We start from the raw sequence: 21,598 nt of genomic DNA on the forward strand, positions 1-21,598 counted from the left end.
TCACTTCCGGTCTGCTGCCCGCGGAGGATACTGGGAGTAGGGGGGGAGCCAGGCAGGGGTTCAAGCGGGAAGAACTGGGAGCCGCCGAGCCCAGCAGACCGGTCAGCGCAGGCGTGAGGGCCCGGGGCCGGGCGGAACCAGGCCGCTGGTCACGGGCCGGGCCGAGGCGCCGCTGCAGCCCCCGGCGACGGGCTCGTTATACCTGGGCGGAGACAGACACGCTCAGCGCGTCCCAGCCCCTAGGTCCGTGAGCCCAGCAAGCCAGTCCCCCCCCCCCCCGGGGAGCCCCGCGGAAAGCGGCCCTGGGGGAGCCCTGGTGGGGGGCAGCCGGGGATGTTACGCACCATTTTCCAAAATGCAGCTTGAGCCCAAGGGCCTGATAACGCAGCACAAGGCGACACAGACACCGACTCTCCCATGATCCAAACCGGGGCCGTAGTTCTCATGGCAGCCGTTTTCTCTGCTCGTCAGTTAGCTCAGTTCCCACTCCCCTTCCTGGGAGATCAGAGTCAGTCCTTATGGCAGTGTCTAGCTCCTGCACCCCAGGCACCAATATAGACATAGATGCAAACATCTGAACGTGCCTGCATCACCCCCATGGAGCCCGCCTTGCTCCTGGCCCAGTGCATGTGCGGGGAGAGGCAGGGAAGGGGTGGAGGTGGGCAGTGTCCATCTCTGCTGGAAAAGCCACTGGTGTTAGGCACCATCTGTGGCTGAAGGTAAGTTGTTTGGCTCCCTCACTCACTCTAGTGCAGGGCAGCAAGTCCTGGGGGCAGGGGAAATACACAGGAGGGGTCACAAGGATAGTCACGCTGCTGTCCTCCCAGGGGTGAAGCCCCTTTCCACCAGGCCCTGGAGTGATCAATATCCACCTCTGAGCCATGGTGATCTGGCCTGTGAGGGAGCTCCAGGGTTCACATGGGCAGTAACAGACTGGATCGTTCCAGTCCAAGTGCCAGCTGCAGTGGAATACAAGGAAAGCCCCTTCTGCTGCTGCATCTAGGACAGGAAACTTTCCTCTGATGGCTCTGAAGAGTGTCTGGTTCTTAGCCACGGCTGTGCATGGGGTCTGGCTGGCAGCCATGACTTAGTGCCCCCCTCCTCTGCCTTCCCCATATGACATTACTACACTCCCTGTACCCAGGGCATCACCCAGAAATGCAACCATCCAGCAGAGGTTCCTGTGTGTTACCTGCCCTGGGATTTTATTCTCTTAGCCCAGGCCAAGGCTCCGCGTTCGAAATGGGACAGATGAGTTATTTACTGGAAACGCCAAGCAGCTGCCTCTGGATTCTGTGCAACTCAAACGGCATTGTCATTATTTCCAGAGACTCCTCACCCCTAACGCAGACAAGGAGCCGAAGACAGTGAGGGGCATAGAGGGGAAAGCAAAAGAGATTTGGCCACTCGTATGGGGGGAGCAGACAGGGAGAGTTATCTGAGGCTGGAGGGAGAGACATTTCCACATGGGAACAGCACATACCACCTCGGAACAGACACCAGGCACGGAACTGCTCAGAGTCTGATCTCACAAGGGGAAGCCAGGGCAGGAAACAGGAGGGGAGGGGGCGTGGACATGAGGACCCACGACACCCCTGACAATCCTAACTTCTGAGGGCATGAGGATGAGCCTGACAGTGACCTGTTCTCTGGACTGGCCAGCAACTCCTGGTCCCCTCCAGCAACTTGCAGTGTGTGGGGGTCTCGGAACTGCCTGTCCAAAGACAAGCAGAGAAACCCCACTGTAAAGAATAACTCCCCTGCCTCTCACCCAGCAGGCTCCATGGATGGGGGCTCACACGCAGTGCAGGGAGGCAACATTGCCCCAGGGGAATGGAACACTCAGACCACTCGGTAGGGACCCTCCCCCCCAACGGGGGCAGCATGGGCAGGGCTCTTGGGAAGTCATTCACTCTATTGTTTATTAGAGGATACAAGAGAAAAAACAAGCCACATCCCATGTTGGCACATCTGAAGGGAGGGGCCACGCAGTGACGACCACCTCTGCTCTTTAAATAGAGAGACAGCCACAGACAAACGCCTTTTCTTCCATCAGCTGTAACTGTGCAGTGCAAAGCCAGGCAAAGGAGCCTGGTGACAGGAGCGATGCTCCCAGCAGCCCCCCCTCAGAAGAAAAGGGGAAGACAGACCTTTGTGTTAGGGAGGGGAGTTGAACACTCCCCACCCCCTGACAACAATCCCTACAACCCAGCCAGATTAGCCCCTGGGAGCATTTCAAGGAGAGGTGCCTTAAATCCCACAGCAACTGTCTCTAACTCTCTCACTAAACGGGGACATAGTGGCCTTACAGCTGAATAGAAGAGGCAGGCTATTCCATATATGAACTACATGGGAAGCAATGACTTACCTGCCCCTTCTGTGGCCGGCCCAGGGGATTCAGGTGCTCTCTCCTTGGGGGTGTCTACTCACCCTTACACCCAGCTCCCCACAAGCATTTCACCAGCTTGCTCTTGTCATGGTGAGAGGAAGCGGGTCTGTGGTTTCACAGTACTTTGATCACCTGGCAGCAGCCCTGCCACTGGGGGGAAATTCAGCCATTGGACTGAAGTGGGGATGATTCTGCAGACTCTGCCCGTAGAGCATTGGTTTGAATGGGCAGGAGTCTCGTTTGTGACCCAAGCACAGCTCTTCGTCAATGGCTGGCAGCTCGTCCCTCAAGTTCACAAACTAAGGATTTGGGGATGCCACAGAAAAGGGCATTTTCTTCCCTGCCTTTCAGAGGCGGACGTTTCCTTTGTCTCGCAGCACAGGACCTAGCCACAGCATCTTTAAAGTATCGCACTGCTTAGAAAAGTGGGTGTCTACTTGTGAAAAAAGCTCTTCAATCCTCAGCAGTTCTCTGGGGTGCATCAGGGCCAGGGCAATTCATCCTAGTGACAAAGCGTTAACTGATTATCACTCCTGCTAGTTCATGGTGCCAATGCAGCTCCCAGAGCAGATTCCAGTCCTGCCTGTGTATCAGCAACAACATTGCTTGCAAAGCTGCAAGTCTCTGAAGGAATAATTAACTCAAGGGTCGTATTACTACAAGATTTCGTAGAGGCCAGTTGCCTAGTGGGATTCAAAGGAGGATGAGACATTCACCTAGATAACGAGCACAGCCATAGCTTCGTAGGCAGGATGCCCCTTTTGTAAGATGGCCATAAACCCTCCTCTTTCGCTCTCCAGCAGGGGCCAGGAAAACTGCCCCTGGGGGACATGTTCTTCCATAATCGCCTTCTGCGGGGTTTTTTGCATCTTCCTTTGAAGCAGCTGGTCCTGGCTGGTGTCAGAGGCAGGACATTGGGCTAGCTCAGGGGTAGGCAACCTGTGGCACGGGTGCTGAAGGCCGCACGCAAGCGGATTTTCAGTGGCACTCACACTGCTCGGGTCCTGGCTACCGGTTCGGGGGGCTCTGCATTTTAATTTAATTTTAAATCAAGCTTCTTAAACATTTTAAAAACCTTATTTACTTTACATACAACAATAGTTTAGTTATATATTATAGACTTATAGAAAGAGACCTTCTAAAAATGTTAAAATGTATTACTGGCACGTGAAACCTTAAATCAGAGTGAATAAATGAAGACTCGGCACACCACTTCTGAAAGGTTGCCGACCCCTGGGCTAGATGGACCCCACGTCTAATCCCGTTTACTGATGCCAACCGTCCTACGGCAACAGGTATCCCACGAGGACAGAGTTGGTGGAAGAACCTTTACTGCTGCTGAGGACACAAGATGGAGAACCAGCTGGTCTTTCAAACTTCACGGGGATCATTCAGAGCTGGCAGTTAGAAAGAAATCATGGCACTTGTAAATGGAACAAATTTGATCTGGAGTCAGACACAGCAGCAGCCTCCCAATGAATGCCAGGCTTACCAAGTAGAGCCGCTGTTAAGTACCTGCCTCACCAAGGGCACTGACAAATGTATGGTTTGTAGGGGCCACCCTGCAGAAGCAATCAGAGCAAAACGGGGAGGGGGAAAGGCTGGGGCCCAGGGGCACATCTGGGAAAATCAGAGCCACAGCTCACAGCAGTTACTTCAACACTTTATTGATTAATGATTTGTACAGCTATGTACATGGCAAAGTAAAGCCAGCCTGTGGGAAAGCCGTGCAAGCAGCAGCTTTTTACACACACACACACACACACACACACACACACACACACACACTCTCTCTCTCATATGCAGGTTTCCCATTGGCAAGGAGGGAAGACAACTTGGCACTCCAGGTCTCAGCGCTGTTTGCTCGGATTTCCCTGTGCACAGACCCGCCCTGATCATTAGGCCCACCCAGAAACAGTTGGATTTAGGGCTGCACCGAGAGCGGACCAATGTCTTCTGTCTGGCAGTAGCACCAGCTGTCACTCTAGAATGAGAACCATGACCGCTGAGCCATCAAGGGCGAAAGAGAGGGGCACCTAGAAAAAGGTGATAGTCTCAGTCACAAGCCACCTCAATGCCATGGAGGGCAATTGCCTCAAGTGCTGCCCAATGACATCAGCTCCTCCCCGTTAGTCACCCCTGGGAAATGCCCTGCACCCCATGTCACACTTGCCTAGCTCCCCTCACACCCCCCAGACTCAAAGCCCCTGTGTAGACGTGTGTCCGGGAGCGCACCTCGCCTGACTGACAGCCATCATTTTAGGTTAATTCTGGCTGCTCTAGCAAAGTCAGTTCCCCAGGCACAGAGTTTACAAGAAAGAGGGGCTGGGGAGCCAGGATGCAGCTACAACGCCCTCTCTTCACACAGCTTTTCTCTTCACACAAGAACTCCAGCCATTTGGAAACCACATTCTGGTTCCTGCCCATGGCTTAGCTAGCCACAGCAGGTGAATTCAAACCATCTACTGCAGACTGGGCACCAGAGTTGTGCAACTGCAAGCTAGCTGATCAGGGCTTTGGCCATTCTAGACCCCTTTCCTGGAAGCCTCTGCTTCTGCACAAAGATGACCAAGCCCTTCCCAATAACTTAACTCTGTCCCTTTGGGGTGGCACAGTACCGAGCCAAGCATGTCATCCTGCCGGGGCCCTGCACAGGATTGTGCAATGAATGTTCCCCTACCTCACATCCTACAGAACAGGGTGGAGAAGAAATGGCTTTTTATTTGCTTAGATCCAAAGTTACTGATTATGCCCTCTGCACAAATAGAAGCTCATTTCCTGGCCACAGCCCTACTAAACTGGGGAGTGCAGAAGGAGAGCCCAGTTTGGATGGAGAAAGGAAGACAGGACAAGACTAATCACCCAGAATGTCTGACTAGCCAGGGAAGCAATTAGCCATTGATCTTTGAATATTCTGCATACACACCCTCTGCTTTCACTTTGATTACTCATGGTAGGTCAGGGAAGGAGCCTAGCTACCGAGGTTACCAGCTGCAGGCTTAATACAAGTGTCTTGGGGGTCTGTCGCATCAGAAGCCTTCACTGTACCCCACACTCCTGCAGGCCCATCCACAGGTTCTCAGAGCTGTTCAGACTCCACTCCCAACATGCAGAAAGACAACCTCTGGCTTCTGGGGAGGTGTGGGACCTTCACGTGCAAAAGGGACCCCCACTGCTATACTCGAGCACCCCCCATCTACATTCAACCTGAATTAGAAGCAGCCCCTGGTTTGCTCAGGTGTGCAGCATGAGGAGTCACAGCACACCCCATTCCAAGCCCACACGCTGGGGAATAAAGCTCTGAACCAGACCTTGACCTTTCTGCACTGCCTGTAAGGCACCTCCTCGGGGGAGCCAGGCTACAGACCAGTTTCTAACTCCCAGAGGGGAGCTTTCCTGTCCAAGCAGGAGTTGCTAATGCAGGACAGAAACCAGGGCACAGCCAGTGTCACAGTTCTGCAGGGAAGGGGCTGTCAGCAGCAGTCACTGAGCTGTACATTTTCAAAGCTAGGTAGAGTGTGTGGCCTGCAGAGGGGGAGGGGCTCCTTCCAAGTGACCTTTAACTCGGCTGGGCTGACCACAATGACTGCTGCGGTCTCAGAGCACAAAGTGCTGACGCACTCTGCTCTGCGCATGCCCACGCTCAATGCTGTTCACCCTTTGCACCCATTTGGTTAGAGCAGGGGCTTGGCAGCAATTCAGGGCAGAGCCTGGCAAGCAACACCCCGCCAAATGGTGCACTCCGCACACGCTACCAGGCTTCTTCAGGGGCGTTTGCATTCCAGGGCTGGGAGCGCCTTACCGACATGGCGCAGCCAGCTCTCACCTTCTCAGGCACAGAGGTTTGGGCTGATGGAGCTTTGCACAGCCTGGGGCAAGCTGGCCGTGAGACCAATGCCTTGGCGCACAAAGGAAGATGGGCTACAACTAGAAGGGCCAGTTTATTAAAGAGAAACCTCACATCCCAGAGAATTCAAACACATTTGGGAAGGGCCCAGCCCTGCTGAGTGGGCCCAACTTCACAGCAGCACAGTCCTAAACGCCCCGAGCTCGGGCACCAGCCAGCGCCGGGGGGAAGTAAGGATTCACTAATACAGCTTATGATGCTTACAAGCAGCCTGAAAGAGCCAGTGTTAAAGTTCAGAAACTCCCCTTTAGCAATGGTTAAAACAAAATGGTTTAAAATAGTGAGAAGTTCCATATCCCTGGCTGCAGCAGGGTGGGAACCAGAGATCTGCACTGCACGACTGTTCTCCTGGGGTACCGTGCTTAGGCTGCTCTACCAGTGAAGGCCAGAGGGAGGCGTCTTCTCATCTTTGTTGCTTTCCAATGAGAAGGGTGGGATTCGGACATCAAAGTGGGAGCCATCAGGCCTCTCAAACCGAAAAGTACCCCTGCAAAACGAAGTTAGAGACCAGACTGAGACCAATGCACACCACGCCCCTCACAGTGCAGGAATGGAATGACAACTCCTGGGGGGAGGGGCATCAACCTTTCTGCACTCTGGCATTGCAGGGGCCTGCCTTCGCAGAATCCTCCCACCGGCAGGAAAGCATCACCGGCCATGTGACTCACTTATGACAAGGCGGTTAGCCCAACACAGAGCAGGCCACCCCGGGGGGAGGGGGGGGAGGAGAGGCCTAAAGCCACCCCCAGATAACTCGGACAATGCTCTGCTCAGGCCAGGCCGGAGACAGGCTAGGTTAGGCCATCTGAGTTTAGTTTGCAAATAGGTCAAATTCACATTCTTATTTACCAGCCGAAGCCCCAATGGCTCAGCAACCTGGGATCAGTCCTTAAAGGCCCATCACAGGCAGTTTGGAAGCTGAAGTTTCTGCTTCACAATTTCACAACGGAAGATTAAGCACTGAACACACATTTCCGTACACAGGTAAGACAAGTCAACTCCCCAGCAGGTCTCCCACTGCCTCAGGAAAGCAAACTTGTGTGATGCAGGATGTGAGCTAACAGGGAGGGGTCTTGATAGATAAAACAATAGCTCTGAGTCAGATTCTTCATCACCTGAGAAGACCATCTTCTAGAAAGGAAGCCATGCGGCTTGGTGATTCCAGCCCCTTCCTCTCCCCACTACTGGAATGGCTTCCTAGCTGTGGCGCCTGTCTTTCCTTTCAGACTTTGGGGAGGAGGGCACTACAACGAGCTGCACTCTACTCCCAGGGGATCTTTCATTCAGCTAGTCAGGAATCCCTACCCATGCAAGGTGAAAGCCTGAGTTAGCAAGACCTGAAGGGACAGGTCTGCTGTAGTAATTCCAGCTCAGATACAAGTGTCTGCAAAGCAGCCCCCAGCTTCTGAGAAAGGTGTGCTCAAAGGTGGGGAAGAGAGGGGTCATGTGACACCTCTCCACAATGTGCACAGTTTAATGAACGAGTGGTTAGTTTTCAATGCTGCTGAAGTACATGGGACTGCGTAAGCCAGGAACAATCCCAAGCGTCAGGCCTTTGGGCACTAAATTTCAGACTCACTCTGGGAGAAAGTCAGTGCACTTCACTAGCATTTCCTCCAGTGGGTTCTGCTAAAGGAAGGCCCGAGGGTACAAGAGCCCATACAACCCTGCCTCTGGGACTCAAGAGGGAACATGCCGGGGAGCTGATAATATAAGCAGATCATTTGGAAAGGGCCCAGCTCCGTCGCAAGGGAGAAACTGGGGAAGAAGGAGGAACCAGCTCGGAGTCTCTGCCAGGGCTCCCGGACAGCAGGGGTTCCTGGAACTATCACTACAGCCTGGTTTATGCAAACGTGCAGCCACCTTTAGTTGCCTTGTCCACACCCACCAGCTGTTGAGTCCTGTCAGAACCCCAGACTGTGAGCTCTCTGGGACACAGACTGTCTCGGGGTCCTAATCTCCAACTGAGGACTCTGCACTACCACAACAGTGAATGTTTCTTACCACATGTGACCACTGGATGCCTGCAGTGAGACATGGCTGCTGTATTGAAATGCTGGCTGCTCTTTGGATAAGACTGGCTCCTGAGGACACAAAGAGACCCCACTGTATCAGTCAGATCCCCCGAGATTTCTCCACAGCCAGCCATTGGCAGATTTGCTTTGCAACAAAATCAGCAGAGCTCCTCAGGCTTCAAATGCTGCTTAGCAATTGTTTCTCTTCTTGCCATCACCACCCCCATAATAAAGGCCACACCCAATAAGCAGCACCAGCAGGACACCGTATTTCAGTTCTCCCCCAGTCAGATTGGGGGACTGAGTGAACTAGAACAACCCTCTGCTGACCAAATCTGCACTTTCTGCTGGGCTCCTTCCTGGGGTAATTCTGCAGGACTGCGAGCCTGCATAAAGCCCCACCCCTGGGGCAGGCAGAAAACAGCAGGGAACCAAAGGGAGGGCGTGCGGGGGAGGGGGAACGACCATTGGCACAGTTTTGGGGGGAACTGCCCCCAAACAGAGGCGAGGCATGGGGGGCATGCAGGGTTACGTGCCCCCCCGCTCCCCCATTTCTGCAAGCTGCCTAGCTGAAGGGGGCTGCAGCTCTTCTGACTCTGCAGTTGAACGCCGCCTCCTGGGTCCTAGTGCCTGTCGAGCTCCCCTTCTGTGCAGCAGCGTGTGCCCGCAGTGGGGCTGGGTAAGGCACAGCGGGGAAATGAGGGGAGGGACGGGGGGTAAGGAGAAGAGGTAGTGGGGAAGGAAGGGGGGGGTGGAATAGGGCGGGGGAGGGGATTGTGGAGTGAGGCATAGATGCTGGAACTAGCGGTGGAGGCTGCAGGGTGATCTCCCACCTCAATGCAGCCAGTGCCCTGTGCTCCCCACTGTCATGCCGGAGCCACATTTATTTATTGACAAATAACATTTGCAGAATTTTAAAGTATTGCGCGCAGAATTTTTCGGTGCAGAATTCCCTCAGGAGTGACAGAACCTGCAAGGAACTGTGCACATGACTCTTTCACAGCGCACACTTACTGCAGTCACTGGAAGTGCCCATTAAGCCGCATACTGATAAATCAACCCAGGGCGAGTGCTCAGACATAGCCTCCATTTGGGGGACAGATATCAGGCAATACTTACCCTTCCCACAACTCCTCGGCCCCGGACAGTTTCCAGGGTGCCAGACAAACTAAATATCCTCCAGTGCCGTTCTCGCAGTTGTACCACCTCATTGTCAAGGTTCTCCAAGCGGATACAGTAACGCCACTAGAGAGGCAAGAGACAAAGTCGTCAGGAGCTGGAGCCAGCCGCCAATAGGCCAGGTATCAGGTCCACTTGCTGATGCCACCCGCCCTCAGAGCCCATCATGATAAATCTGTCCATAGCCATGGTGGGGCTTCCAGCACCTCACAGCAAAGAAATGCCCTCCTCCTCCTCCGGCTGTTTTACAGAAGCACAAGGCACTTACCCAATAGACGTGGGAATTCTGGGCTTCCTGTCAAGAGAAATAAACTAGTTTAATAGATGTCCTTCAGCTCAGCACCAATGCCCCTTCAGCGATCAGCACAGCACAAGCACGCAGGGCTGACTGGGCAGCACAGACTGAGGCACTCTCCAAATTCACCCATGAGTTAGTCCCTCATTCCCAGGGTAACACTGGCCTGAGCATCTATGTAACTGTGACAGAAGAGCTCCAGGGATCCACCAGTGACTGGAGAACTGACCAGTCATGGGTACCCCTGTTAATTATACCTCTGTGCTGTTAGAGGATGCCCAACTCCACATGCTGTTGGTTAGCAGATGGGATACATACCAGTTCAGCTCTCCAGAAGCTTAGCTTCCATCAGGGCCTGCCTGTGTTGTGGTCCAAGGCTGCCTTACAATCCTACTGATCCTAGAAGCATTGTTTATTTTGAAACTGTATGTGTAAATCCCCAGCTCTCCACCCCACAAGACAGCTGGCTAATACACAAGCTGAACCCCGAGCAGCGGGGTGTCCGAAGCACAGGGTGTCAGCTGAATCCAGAAAGCTTTAATCAGGGAACTCCTCAGCCCCAGGGAGAAGGCAAAGCAGCCGAGTGTCAAACCCCAGGCGGGGCGACTAAGTGTAACTCACTGCGGTCCAGATTGCGCTGGTGCCATTTTACATCCAACACTAACAGCAGGGAGTGTTAATGATACAGGCATTGTGAAAATTCTCACCTGCCCTTTAGTAGCACCTCTCCCACAGAGCAGCCCAAGGCGTTTCACAGAACTCAGCTAACAACTAGCAGGGGCTGAGATGGGGATGTTCCCATAACCATTCTGTCCCATGTTTCCATGTTCACGACCATTGAGGATAATGATATGTGAGGATGCAACTAGAACAAGAAGCCAGGTCACAGGACGAAAGCAAGATGCTGCAGCAGGACTCGGCGCTATCTGCACTGGCCCATAGAAAGGATGGGGGTGTTTTAAATGGGGTGGAGAGAGTAACAATGGTGTCCACGCTAGGTAAGACCCAGACCTACCCTCATGCCCATGTAGAAGGGGATGACGGTGACCCGGATATTCTCGGTGGTTTCTCGGTGCACATCAGACAGCTCTAACCAGGGATGATTCTTTTCCTGCCACGCACACAGCGTGTCCCTCGCTACAAAAGGCGGAACTGCAGGGAGTGGAAAGATGACAGTTTATCCAAAAGGCTATAGATAAGCTACTGAACTCCCGCCTCTCAGACAGAGCGGCAGCTTTTACATGGTTACAGAGGTCTGTCTAAGGATGCTTCTGCTAGAACAAAGCCTCTCACCCCATGGGTAATGCACTGCACCTAAGACAATGAGCTGCAGATGCCGGTCTTTCCTTATGAAGGTGCCTTATAGGAGCACACGGCTCTGTAGAGGCTTTCTCTAGGGCAAGGCTCGAGGGGCATGCAGTTACCTTTTGTCTGGTCGTACATAAGAAACCTCTCAAAGAGCTCGTGCTGGATTGGCACCTGATCGGTGGAGCTGTAGGGAAGGATGTCTTCATGGCTTACATAGTCTAGACCTAGAGAAGAAGCCTACATCAGCCATTAAATGCCATCAGCAAAGGGAGATTCACAGGAAGCATCTTAGCAGGGCAATAAATTACACTAATGAGTAGTAAAGAAAGGGCCTGGCAGAGGAAATCTAAACTAGCAAAACTATCCTCAACCTACAGGATACTCCCTGGCAATAATTCTTCACAACTCGCTTTACCACCTTCTTCAAAAGGGATACATACTTCTCCAATTCTCTTCTTGAGTCACTAATGGCTGCAGAAGTGATTAGACTATCACACAAGGACTTCAGATAGGGAACACAACAGAAGGAGAAACAGAGATCCAGCAGCCCTAGAAATAAAGGAGGCGAAAGGAATGCAGGGTGTAGGATCTGAGAATATCTACTGCTAAGTAGAGAGAGTGGGGTTTGGGGTCAACAGCTCAAAGTATCTGAGCAACAGTCAAGACTCCCTCACTCGCCTAGCCACCGACTCCAATTGAACATACCTCTTCACACTGCTGTGCATGTCAGTCACTCGACTGTTCTCCAAGAGGCCTACAAACTGCACCTAGGACAAGGCATTCCAGGGGTAGATCTACGTACTGCTGTTACTAGACTTCACTAGTGATGGTACCTCTCATGGTCCTCCTCGCCTGATCTCACGAGAATCTGCACTCTCCAGAAAGCTTAAGAGCAGCTATTTACTCACCTGGTATGGCATAGAGAGCTCGACTGTCGTCATGATTTGCCAGGAACGTCACTGCTTCCGTCTGTGACCTCTGAGACTGAAAATAAGGGGGATTTAGCGCTTCGAATGGACAATACTGTGGGCCGACAGCAGTTTTATTCTTCTTCTCTCAAGATTGTACATTTATTTCATTTAACCAGTTCAGCTCAGAACAAACATTTCTCTTGTTTTAATCTCCTAGAGAAAAATCACAATTCAAACACCAACTAAAAAGATTTTGTTCCTATTGCCTTTACCTAACCTGTCAAGTATCAGAAGGGTAGCCGTGTTAGTCTGGATCTGTAAAAAGCGACAAAGAGTCCTGTGGCACCTTATAGACTAACAGACGTATTGGAGCATAAGCTTTCGTGGGTGAATATGTCTGATGAAGTGGGTATTCACCCACGAAAGCTTATACTCCAATACGTCTGTTAGTCTATAAGGTGCCACGGGACTCTGTCGCTTTTAACCTAGGCAGAAGAAAAATGACCTACTCAGAAGAGTAATGGTTAAACATTTCTGATGATCTTTCTTAGCAGAATGATGACCTGGTAAAACAGATCCAGTCAGTCACCCCTGTTCCAAACATTCCCACCATAGAGGAACAACATTAACAGCACGCTCCCAGCCTTTCATTACAGCTGCTGTCTGCATCTAAGGAATTAACAGAAGAGGGAGATCTTTGGGTGTCAAGAACAAGGTTATCAGACACTTACTATATGTGGGCAATCCCGAGCATCTATTAGCACTTGATAGTAGGTATGAGTTTTGCCTTTGACTTCTTTGGATCCATGACCTGCTGCACTTTCACTCCTAAAGAGAAAGACAAATTCTGAGCACAAGAGCTCCTTTCACTAGCCTACACCCTACGGATGTGATTACACCTGCCAGCAGCAAGTGAGACAGAGTGGGAATAAGTTTGGTCATACATCAGGTTGCATCTCTGATATTGTGGATAAAGTACAAACAGTTGCTACCCGCAACAAGTTCATTCTTAAAGGAAAAGGGGGTTCTGAATACACTGCAGGATCTTCAGTCACTCCATTTCAGTCAATGTGAGATTCACACCACCCACACATACAGCAATAAATGATGAGAGATGCCAATATATATATATATATCCATGTCAGTGGCATGATAGCCCCCATTTCCAGAGATTGAGAAGTGTCTCACTAGTCAGTCAGGCTTCCTATCTGGGTTAATGCTTTCACTCCGCCCTTATTTTCAATGTGTTCACTCCTCAGTCCTATCTATGTTCCACAAGACTCACTTGCGGGGTTCATCAGTTGCATGGAGTGGAAGGTGAAAGACAAGGAGGCTCCATCTCCGAGAAGGCTGAACTGAACCTAGCTTACCAAGACTGGAGCCAAGGCCAACCAGTTCAAATCACTAGTTACCTATACAGCAACCTACACCTAAAGCCACAGGAGTTTCTTTCGTTAACATACAATTCCACCATCCATTTGTTTTCTAAAGCACACACACCATTCCCTAAAACCTTCCTCCCATCTTTTAACTTCGTCTAAATTAATACCAAAATAGTTTCTCTTATTATGAGCTGATCTCTCCCAGTTTGATGCTCACACAAAAGTCACCCAAGGCTTTGCCTCACTCTTTCCTAAAACCTCTGTGATCCTGACCAGGAAGAACAGTGAAAGGCGTAAGCAGCATGGGAGTAAATGAACAAATGTAAATCCTTACTTTTCTGGAACAGGAGAAGCAACATCCCGATCATACAACCTGGCTTGCCAGGGAAACAGGACTATTCCTCGGTAGCCAAATACACTGTGAAGAAACAGCTGAAAAGGGGAATCATAAACTTTAGTTCTGTGTAAATCACAGCCAAGAGATTAAAACGCACCTCAAAAAAAGGGTAACAACCTCGCACTTCTAAAGCAGCAGCATTTTATTTTTATTATGCAGGGAGAACTAGCAAGATTTGGGCAGAACCTGGGTTGATGGGGCAGGGGAGAAGAAAGAATCTAAGACATGCTCCATTTTCTGGGCCTGTTGACAGAGAGGAGAGTGGTGACAGAGAACGAGGGAACGGAGAAGGCTTGGGAGGAGAGAGAAGTGGGAACTAAACACCCCGGAGCTGTCGGAGCCGCAGGCAGAGCTGGTCGGGGGCGCAGCGAGGCCAGGAATGGAGACGGGCTTGCGAGGGCTCGGCACAGCGGGGGCAGGTTCACTCTCCCTTGCTGCTGGAGGGACGATGCTCGGGAGCGAGCAGAGCAGAGCACCCGGCGCTAAGGCGGGTTTCAGCGGCCGGAGTCTCTCCGCTCTGCCGCAGCGAGGGCAGGGCCAGCGCTCCGGGCACCCGCCTGACACCTACCTGGCCCGTTTCGTATTTGCCCTGCGGCTTCGGCACCTCGAACACTCCCACCGGCTCCAGCACTTTGCCCTCGGCCCGGTTCCTGGGGGGGAACCACAGCGAGTCAGGCCAGGCGGGGGCCGGGGTCCCGCAGAGCCCAGCTCCCCGCCCCGCCCCGCGGACCCCGCCCCGCCCCGGCCCGCGGACCCGACCCCGCCTCACCGGGACGAGAGGTGGCGGCGCGGGGGCAGCTGCGAGGCCCCGGGGCCCCCCGCACACAGCGCCCGGAGGCCGCGGCTCGGGGCCTCCCTGAGCGGCAGCGCCCGGACCCGGCACCTGCTCAGCGCCGCCGCCAGGTAGCGCCGCGCCGCGCAGCCCGACATGCCGCCCGCCCAGGCCGGCCGAGCCGGGACAACGGAAGGGCCTGGCGCTGACACCACCCCCGGGCCACAATGCACCGCGGGGCCGCCACCCCCGCCGGTTATGCAACCTCCGCCTTCCCAGCGCCCTTTGCGAGCGGCCACTCCCGGAGAAGCCGATCTCTATGGTTCATCGGAGATGCCTTGGGAACGGGCCTGTGATCATGTGACCCCCCGTCCTGTCCAAGATGGCGTCCTCCATACTGGCGGGGGAGCGGCTGGTGCGGGCGGCGGCCTCTGCCAGCGGGGAGCTTGGGCGGCTTCCCCGCGAGCTGCGGGCGGAGCTGGAGGCCGCTTTGGGGGCCCAGGCCGCCGGGCGCGGCCCCCTCGTCCCCTTCAGCCTGCTCCGGAAGCTGCAGGGCGCCCTGCGCCAGGCAGGTGAGAGGCGCCGGTCGGGGCCATGGCCTGAGGCTGAGCGTCCGCCGGGCTCATTTCCGGCCCCCTACAGCCAGGGTCGGCGCGGGGGGGCACGAGGGGTACACTTACTTCCCCCCAAGATCTTCTAGGGGGCCCCAAATTATTGTCAGCAAAGCCAAAACATGCACAAAGTTATCCACGGCTAAGCGGCGGAACAGCAGCAGAGCGGGAGCTTCACCCTTTATATGAACTATAAATACATGCAACATACTGACACCGCAGCCAAACTTTGCTTTTGCAGACTCTTAAAATCTAAGATTTTCTAGGGAGTTAACTAGCCCCTGGAATCCTGGAAGGTTGTTTGCTTTTTAAATAGCATCCAGGGTCCCCAAAATACCTACTCCCTCCTCCAGTAATGGGACTCTAAAACTGACTTCCATCTCCTGTGAATGTCACAGTCTTGATCTGCCTCCGCTGAAATCCTTCTCCCGGTTCCTAGCTTCTCTGTGGTCTCCCCAAGTCCCAGCTTCCCAGCAAAATGCTGCTGCTCTCTTTCTCACCCATACAGAGAAACATGGCCCCATTGTACTATCTTCAGACTGCTCCCTGTTACTTCAGGCAACTTGGAACTGGAGCCTTCCATTCTTGTCTATAAAAACCTCCATGGATTTTGAGTCACCTGTCCTAATGGATCTCTTGTCTCTAACTCCCCTCTCTTGTCTAGAACCATCAACCTCTGCCCCTTCAGACAGTGTGGCCAGCATTGGTGTTGACTTCTCTCCAACTCCTGCCTCCAGAGACCCCTTTTTGTATCTCAGCCTCCTTATTATGTCTATACCTCTGACATGTTTCTTTCCCTGTTGCAGGAAGGATGGCTGTATAATTAAGGCACAGGATTTAGAATTTAAGGCACAAATTGGGCTTTTTTCATGGCTCTGCCACTTTGGGAAAATCACTTAACGTCTATCCCTTAGTTTCCTCATCTGTAAAATGAGGATAATGCTAACTTCACAGGGTATTTGGTGGCCTAAGTTATTGTTTTTAAAGTGCATTGAAATCGTCAGCTTGTAGGTGTTAGACAAGTGCATAGTATTAATCTCTAACTCCTCTAAACTGTTTGAGGATCCATCTCAGATGATAGACTCTACAAACCTTGTACTTTAAAGCAACAGTTAATTTTATCCACAAAGTGTTCTCTCAGAATTGACTGAATGAAAACTATTGCGAAGTGTAAAAATTCAAGTTAAACAGTCAAAATAAACCCCCTCATTTTACAATATTTCCTCACTTACCTTGTTAACATCTTCATTGCTCAAACTGATCTCAAATCTAATTTGAAATCTAGTTATAATGCTACTTGTCTTTCATTTATCCTGGAACTGTGAACCTAGCTAGTTTCACTTTAGTACTCTTGTACTAAGCAGATGCTGTTAGGTGGAAGGGTCAGGATTTTTATTTTGTTCTCCTTGACAACCTATTTAACTTAACGAAAACAATTTTGTTTAAAATTAGTTGTTTTTAAACTCTGTTTCTCTCACTCACACACACACTCTCTCTCTCTCTCTCTCTCTCTCTCTCTGTCTTGGAGACATTTCCATGTTGCATCCTTGATGTGACCAGCTAGAGATCCAGAGACTGACCTGGATGTTACATTGCACTGCTTTGCCTACATTTCTGAACTGAAAGGATTTAGAGGAACTCTTTGTGTTGTAGGTTCTCCTGTGTATCTCCATGAGCTACTGGAAGGCAGCGAGATTTATCTCCCTGAAGTGGAGAAACCTCCAAGGGTATGTAACAAGCATGGGATAAATGCTAGTTACAGCTATTGTTAGAACACTGTTTCCATCTCTTAGCTAGGGACATTACTAAAACGAGATGTTTTTCATGTGCCAAGAAATGTACAGAATAAATTAATGGCACCTCAGCTCTCATTGCAGTTTCTCTTGTTTATTAATTGTCTTTAGAACCCAGAGCTGGTGGCCCGTCTGGAGAAGATAAAGGCTAAGCTAGCCAATGAGGAATACAAGCGGATAACAAGAAACATCAACTGCCAGGTCTGAAGAAAGGCAGGGAAGATACAAGATCAGAATAAATCTGGACAGTCTGTTCTCCACCAATTATAAAAGTTTACCATACCCTATGGAACCACCATAAATGTTAAAGTAATAAGTACTCAGCACAGCTCTTTCGTGGCAATGCCCAGAGATGAATTTGGGGTCCCAGGCTCTTTGGTTTGGAAGCTCAGAGGCAAAAGCAACTCAGCTCTATGTGGAGAGCATCTGATATTCCTTTCCCATGACCCCGACTGGCCTATCCAAGAGTATCACTGTTGAGCTCCAGAGTCCCTCACCGGGAGTGAGGATTGGTGCAGCACAAGGCCTTTGAAGGGAGAAATAGAGAAGTGCTGGAAGCCTTCCACCTCAAACAGGGCTGCCAAATCTGTATTGTAAACAAGGGAACCGGAGCCATCAGGGTGCTACCCACAAGCCTGTTGATCAAATATAGTTCTAGTCTCAACGGGGCAGCAGTGCAGGATGCTCTACTGGAATTGTCTCCACTATGGAATTGACACCTAGGGTGGAATAAGGTTTTTATAACCCGGTTCTTCTCCTTCTCCTCTCAGGAACTGAACCGGTACGGGACTCTGGCTGACTTGGGAAGGCAAGGTGAGTTGTATCAACACAGGAGGAAGCAGGCAGTGTATGCCCAGCAGGCAGAAAGCCAATTGTGAAAATTAAATCAATTGCCATCTACTCATCCTCAAAGACAGAGCAGCCCCACCTCTCTCTGACTAGCAGGGTGTGTTTCACTAGATGGGTTTAATTTGAAATAAGGGACGGTCCCTATTTATACATTAAATAACTTGGGATGATTATATGGATGTCAGAGTTTGAAGGATTTTGAAAAGCCTCAGGGTTGGGAGTTTGGATCAGAAGGGGAGACCATGGTGCCTAAAGAAGAGATGTCTGCCAGCTCTGACCTAGATAGCCTGACCAGTGAAATTTTGTTTCTAGCTTGCTTCTCTCTGGCTCATGCTGTCCCCCAGCTGCAGTTTGCGGGCCCAGCAATGCAGGCAGAGGTGAATGTTAGTGTTTTAAATCAAAATTGCTTCTTCAAAAGAGGCAAGTTTTTTCAAACGGTACAACACCTGTTTATTCTTGAGTGTTTTTCTATCTGAACACTGGGGAAGGGACTGGCAGATTCAGGCAGAGGTACGATAGCTTACCCCAAGCCCTTACGTTGCATGCTAATGACAAACCGCTTTTATCTGCAAAGGCTTTTGCTGACATCTCTCCTCCCTCCCTCCTGTCCCCAGTTAGGTCCATGAAAGCCGTGGTCATCACCATATTCAACTTCATTGTCACGGTGGTGGCTGCATTTGCCTGCACATACCTGGGCAGCCAGTACATCTTCACAGAAATGGCAGCGGTGAGTGTGAGCTGGGACAGCACAGTTTCCATGTTTGTTTTTTCCATCCTCAACCTCCTTTGGCGTGTTCAGAGCACATTGGAAGGAACTGGCAGGAATGCCATCTCCACTGAGAACAGGAGGCTGATTGGAATGCTCCAGCAGCGTCACTTAAACCTCCCTTATTTCTTCTTGTCCCCGCAGCGTGTGCTGTCAGCTGTGATCGTGGCCTCAGTGGTGGGCTTGGCTGAACTGTACGTGATGGTGCGGACCATGGAAGGGGAGCTCGGAGGATTGTAGTCAGGAGGCTTTCACTTAGACTGTGATCCTTATGCTGGAGGTCTTTTCCTCCCCTGTGGGTTATTAATTTGTTCACAGGTATGTTTGGCTTTGGTCCATTGGGTCCCTGTGCCTACTGCAGTTTCCTCACACCATGTCCCTTATTCCTGCCACGTTTGAAATGAATCACCAGATGCACTGAACGGGGACCTTGTGGCATGGAACAGAAGAGTCAGCAGCATCGGGAGGTTTCAAATCCAAGAATGGTCCAGGGAGGAGTGGGGGGATCTTCTAGCTCTGAAGTTGCTGTCCCTTGTTCAAAATAAATGGGTTCTGTGTGCATTAGAATTACCTTCCTCCTGCCTGAAGGCAGAATCCTAGGGCGGAGATGCTGCATGTGAAATGCCTACACTGTGTACCTGGGCAGCCTGGGTGTGTCTCTGCCCTCTTTATCCCAACCCCTACTCCATTGCTTCTATAGAAGCCATTACACTTGGTTTCTTTAATGCTCTTCCATTCCTGCATGGTGCACTAGCCAGGCTGTTTTAGGGTAAAGCACAGTTTGTACAGGGCATGAGCCCTGCCTGCTCTTGACTGAAGCAGTGGGTGCCTCACCCAGGCCCTGTGCTCATGGCAGTGCATTTTCTCCCCCCTGCAGACAGCTGCTCCCCTGGAGAATGAGGGCACCTACTCCTACACTGTTCCTCCCATACTGGGACATTTCCTAACTCAGAAGGTGTTGCAGCCAATACAGGGAATTCTTTATCTATTAAGATGAGGTCTAATAGAGAAACTGACTGCAGATCTAAAAATTAATGATAGCTTAGGTACAAGTGATTATGACTTATGTGCAGTGTGAATAAAGTCTAGACCAGTAATATAGATACATGTGCTACTTTAATAAGACCAGTTTCACAAAGCCAAAAACAATTGGGCCAAATGAGCTGGGAGGGATGACTTAAGCAGAAAAATGTAAAGGATAATTGGGAAACATTTAACAACACCTTACTAGATGCCCAAAAAGATGCAAGCAAGGAAGAAAGATGTATTGATTAAAAACTGACTTTGTTTAGAGGGGAAAGGAAGGCAGCTATAAAAAAAAAATGTGTAACAAATGAAAGAAAAGGGGGAGTGGATAGGGACAAGTCACAAGTTGGAAATTGTAGAAAACGTATAAGGGAAGCATATGGACATAAGGAGAAATCTATAGCCAGCAGAATTAAGAAGGAGTTTTAAAAATATATTAGGAACAAAAGCAATCATGATAATGGTATTGGTCCATTACTAGCTGGAAATGGTAGAATCATCACTCATCAGAAAAGGCAGAAGTGTTCAATAAATATTTCTGTTCTGTATTTAGGGAAAGACAGATGATATAGTCTCATTGTATGGTGATAACTCCAGTCCACTAGTTGGGCATTTTTAAATCAGCAGGTTCAGATAACTTGCAACCATGATTTTTAAAGAGCTGGGTGAGGAGCTTCCCAGGCCACTAATGTTGGTTATCAGTGAGTTCTGGGGAAGTTCCAGGAGATTGGAAACAAGCTAATATTGTGCCAATTTCTAAAAAAGGCAAACGGAATCACCTGGGTCATTATAGGCCTGTCAGCCCGACACTGATCTTAGGGAAGATAATGGAGCCGGTGATACAAGAGTTGATTAATCAAGAATTAAAGGAAGGTAATGTAATTAATGCAAATCATCATGGGTTTACGGAAAACAGATGCTGTCAAACTAACTAGTAATCTCATCAAAAAATATCTGGCTGATAAAGGTATTATGGACTTGGACTTTCAGAAAACCTTTGACAAGGTCCCTCACCAAAGGCTCTTAAGCAAAGTAAGCTGTGCTGGGACAAGAGGGGATGTCCTCTTGTGGATCAGTAACTGGTTAAAAGAAAGGAAACAAAGAGTAGGAATAAATGGTTAGTTTTCACACAGGAAAAAGGTAAATCATGGGGTCCCCCACGAATCTACACTGGGACCAGGGCTGGTCAGCATATTTATAAGTGATCTGGAAAACTGGGTGAACAGTGAAGTGGAAACATTTGCAGATGACACTGAACTACTCAAGATAGTTAAGTCCAAAGCAGACTGTGAAGAGTTACAAAGGGATCTTAATAAACTGGGTGGGGTTTAAATTACCTATTACCACTTAAGAAAGATCTTGGAATCATTATGGATGGTTCTCTGAATACATCTTGTCAATTTGCAGCTGCAGACAAAAAAGCTAACAGTGTTAGAAACCATTAGGAAGGGAATAGATGATAAAACCAAATATCACAATGCCACTATATAAATCCATGGTACTCCCACACCTTAAATAATGCATGCAGTTCTGGTTGCCCCCTCTCAAGATATATTAATTGGCAAAGGGACAGAGCAGGGCAACAAGAATTCACTATGGTGAGAAACCTACGTGGACAAAGATTGTAAATTGCTAACATTAAGTTTTAGTCACTAGAAAGCCTGTTTTACTTGTAATCAACCTGTGTCTTCTGTTCTTCTCTCTTAAACCTACCTTCTTCGTTAGTAACTTTGTCCTTGTGTTATTACCAAGCCATGCCAGTGCCGGCCATTGAAGTGATGTGTGGCTCTTCAGCTGAACCACCAGGCTGAAGTGCACTTTGTCTCTTTGGAGGCAGCAAACTTAACTTCTGTGGGGGTCCAGCAAGAGGGACCGGACACTGCAATGGAGACCGTTTGGGGGCAACTCCAGAACATGAAGGGCTGTTGGTGTCGTCCTGCAAGGAATGACCGGGCTGGTGGAAGCCAAGATGCGGCCACTGTGCTGTGAACACACTGC

The 21,598-nt window shown here is 50.5% G+C and overlaps 2 protein-coding genes and 1 long non-coding RNA gene across 3 annotated transcripts; 2 read left to right on the plus strand and 1 right to left on the minus strand.

Moving 5' to 3' along the window:
- The first annotated feature begins 74 nt into the window (after nt 1–74).
- Nucleotides 75–6,761, plus strand: LOC135976632 (uncharacterized). The gene is made up of 2 exons (XR_010593962.1): nt 75–243; nt 4,196–6,761. It is a non-coding gene; the product is annotated as an uncharacterized LOC135976632 (long non-coding RNA).
- Nucleotides 6,312–14,813, minus strand: POLDIP2 (DNA polymerase delta interacting protein 2). The gene is made up of 11 exons (XM_005298270.5): nt 14,553–14,813; nt 14,352–14,433; nt 13,721–13,818; nt 12,736–12,832; nt 12,002–12,077; nt 11,210–11,317; nt 10,801–10,937; nt 9,759–9,785; nt 9,431–9,556; nt 8,301–8,380; nt 6,312–6,783 (listed from the first exon to the last, which is right to left on the minus strand). The coding sequence occupies exons 1-11, from the start codon at nt 14,711–14,713 to the stop codon at nt 6,669–6,671; spliced, it is 1,107 nt and encodes a 368-aa protein (XP_005298327.2). The 5' UTR covers nt 14,714–14,813; the 3' UTR covers nt 6,312–6,668.
- Nucleotides 14,814–14,827: 14 nt separating this feature from the next.
- TMEM199 (transmembrane protein 199) lies at nt 14,828–21,324 on the plus strand. Its single transcript, XM_005298271.5, has 6 exons — nt 14,828–15,127; nt 16,820–16,893; nt 17,071–17,160; nt 17,730–17,772; nt 18,423–18,535; nt 18,719–21,324. The coding sequence occupies exons 1-6, from the start codon at nt 14,938–14,940 to the stop codon at nt 18,812–18,814; spliced, it is 606 nt and encodes a 201-aa protein (XP_005298328.1). The 5' UTR covers nt 14,828–14,937; the 3' UTR covers nt 18,815–21,324.
- The last annotated feature ends 274 nt before the right edge of the window (nt 21,325–21,598 follow it).

Source organism: Chrysemys picta, chromosome 19 (genome assembly GCF_011386835.1).
Source record: "Chrysemys picta bellii isolate R12L10 chromosome 19, ASM1138683v2, whole genome shotgun sequence".
Taxonomy (NCBI): domain Eukaryota; kingdom Metazoa; phylum Chordata; order Testudines; family Emydidae; genus Chrysemys; species Chrysemys picta.

What these genes read in the sequence shown, in the direction of transcription:
- POLDIP2 (XM_005298270.5), bottom strand. Translation starts at nt 14,713, where the DNA reads ATGTCGGGCTGCGCGGCGCGGCGCTACCTGGCGGCGGCGCTGAGCAGG. An exon ending in GCTTCTCCTGTTCCAGAAAA is followed by an intron (nt 12,833 to 13,720) that starts GTAAGGATTTAC and finishes CTTTCTCTTTAG; the next exon opens with GAGTGAAAGTGCAGCAGGTC. An exon ending in TATGTACGACCAGACAAAAG is followed by an intron (nt 10,938 to 11,209) that starts GTAACTGCATGC and finishes CACTCCCTGCAG; the next exon opens with TTCCGCCTTTTGTAGCGAGG.
- TMEM199 (XM_005298271.5), top strand. Translation starts at nt 14,938, where the DNA reads ATGGCGTCCTCCATACTGGCGGGGGAGCGGCTGGTGCGGGCGGCGGCC. An exon ending in AAGTGGAGAAACCTCCAAGG is followed by an intron (nt 16,894 to 17,070) that starts GTATGTAACAAG and finishes AATTGTCTTTAG; the next exon opens with AACCCAGAGCTGGTGGCCCG. An exon ending in TCTTCACAGAAATGGCAGCG is followed by an intron (nt 18,536 to 18,718) that starts GTGAGTGTGAGC and finishes TTGTCCCCGCAG; the next exon opens with CGTGTGCTGTCAGCTGTGAT.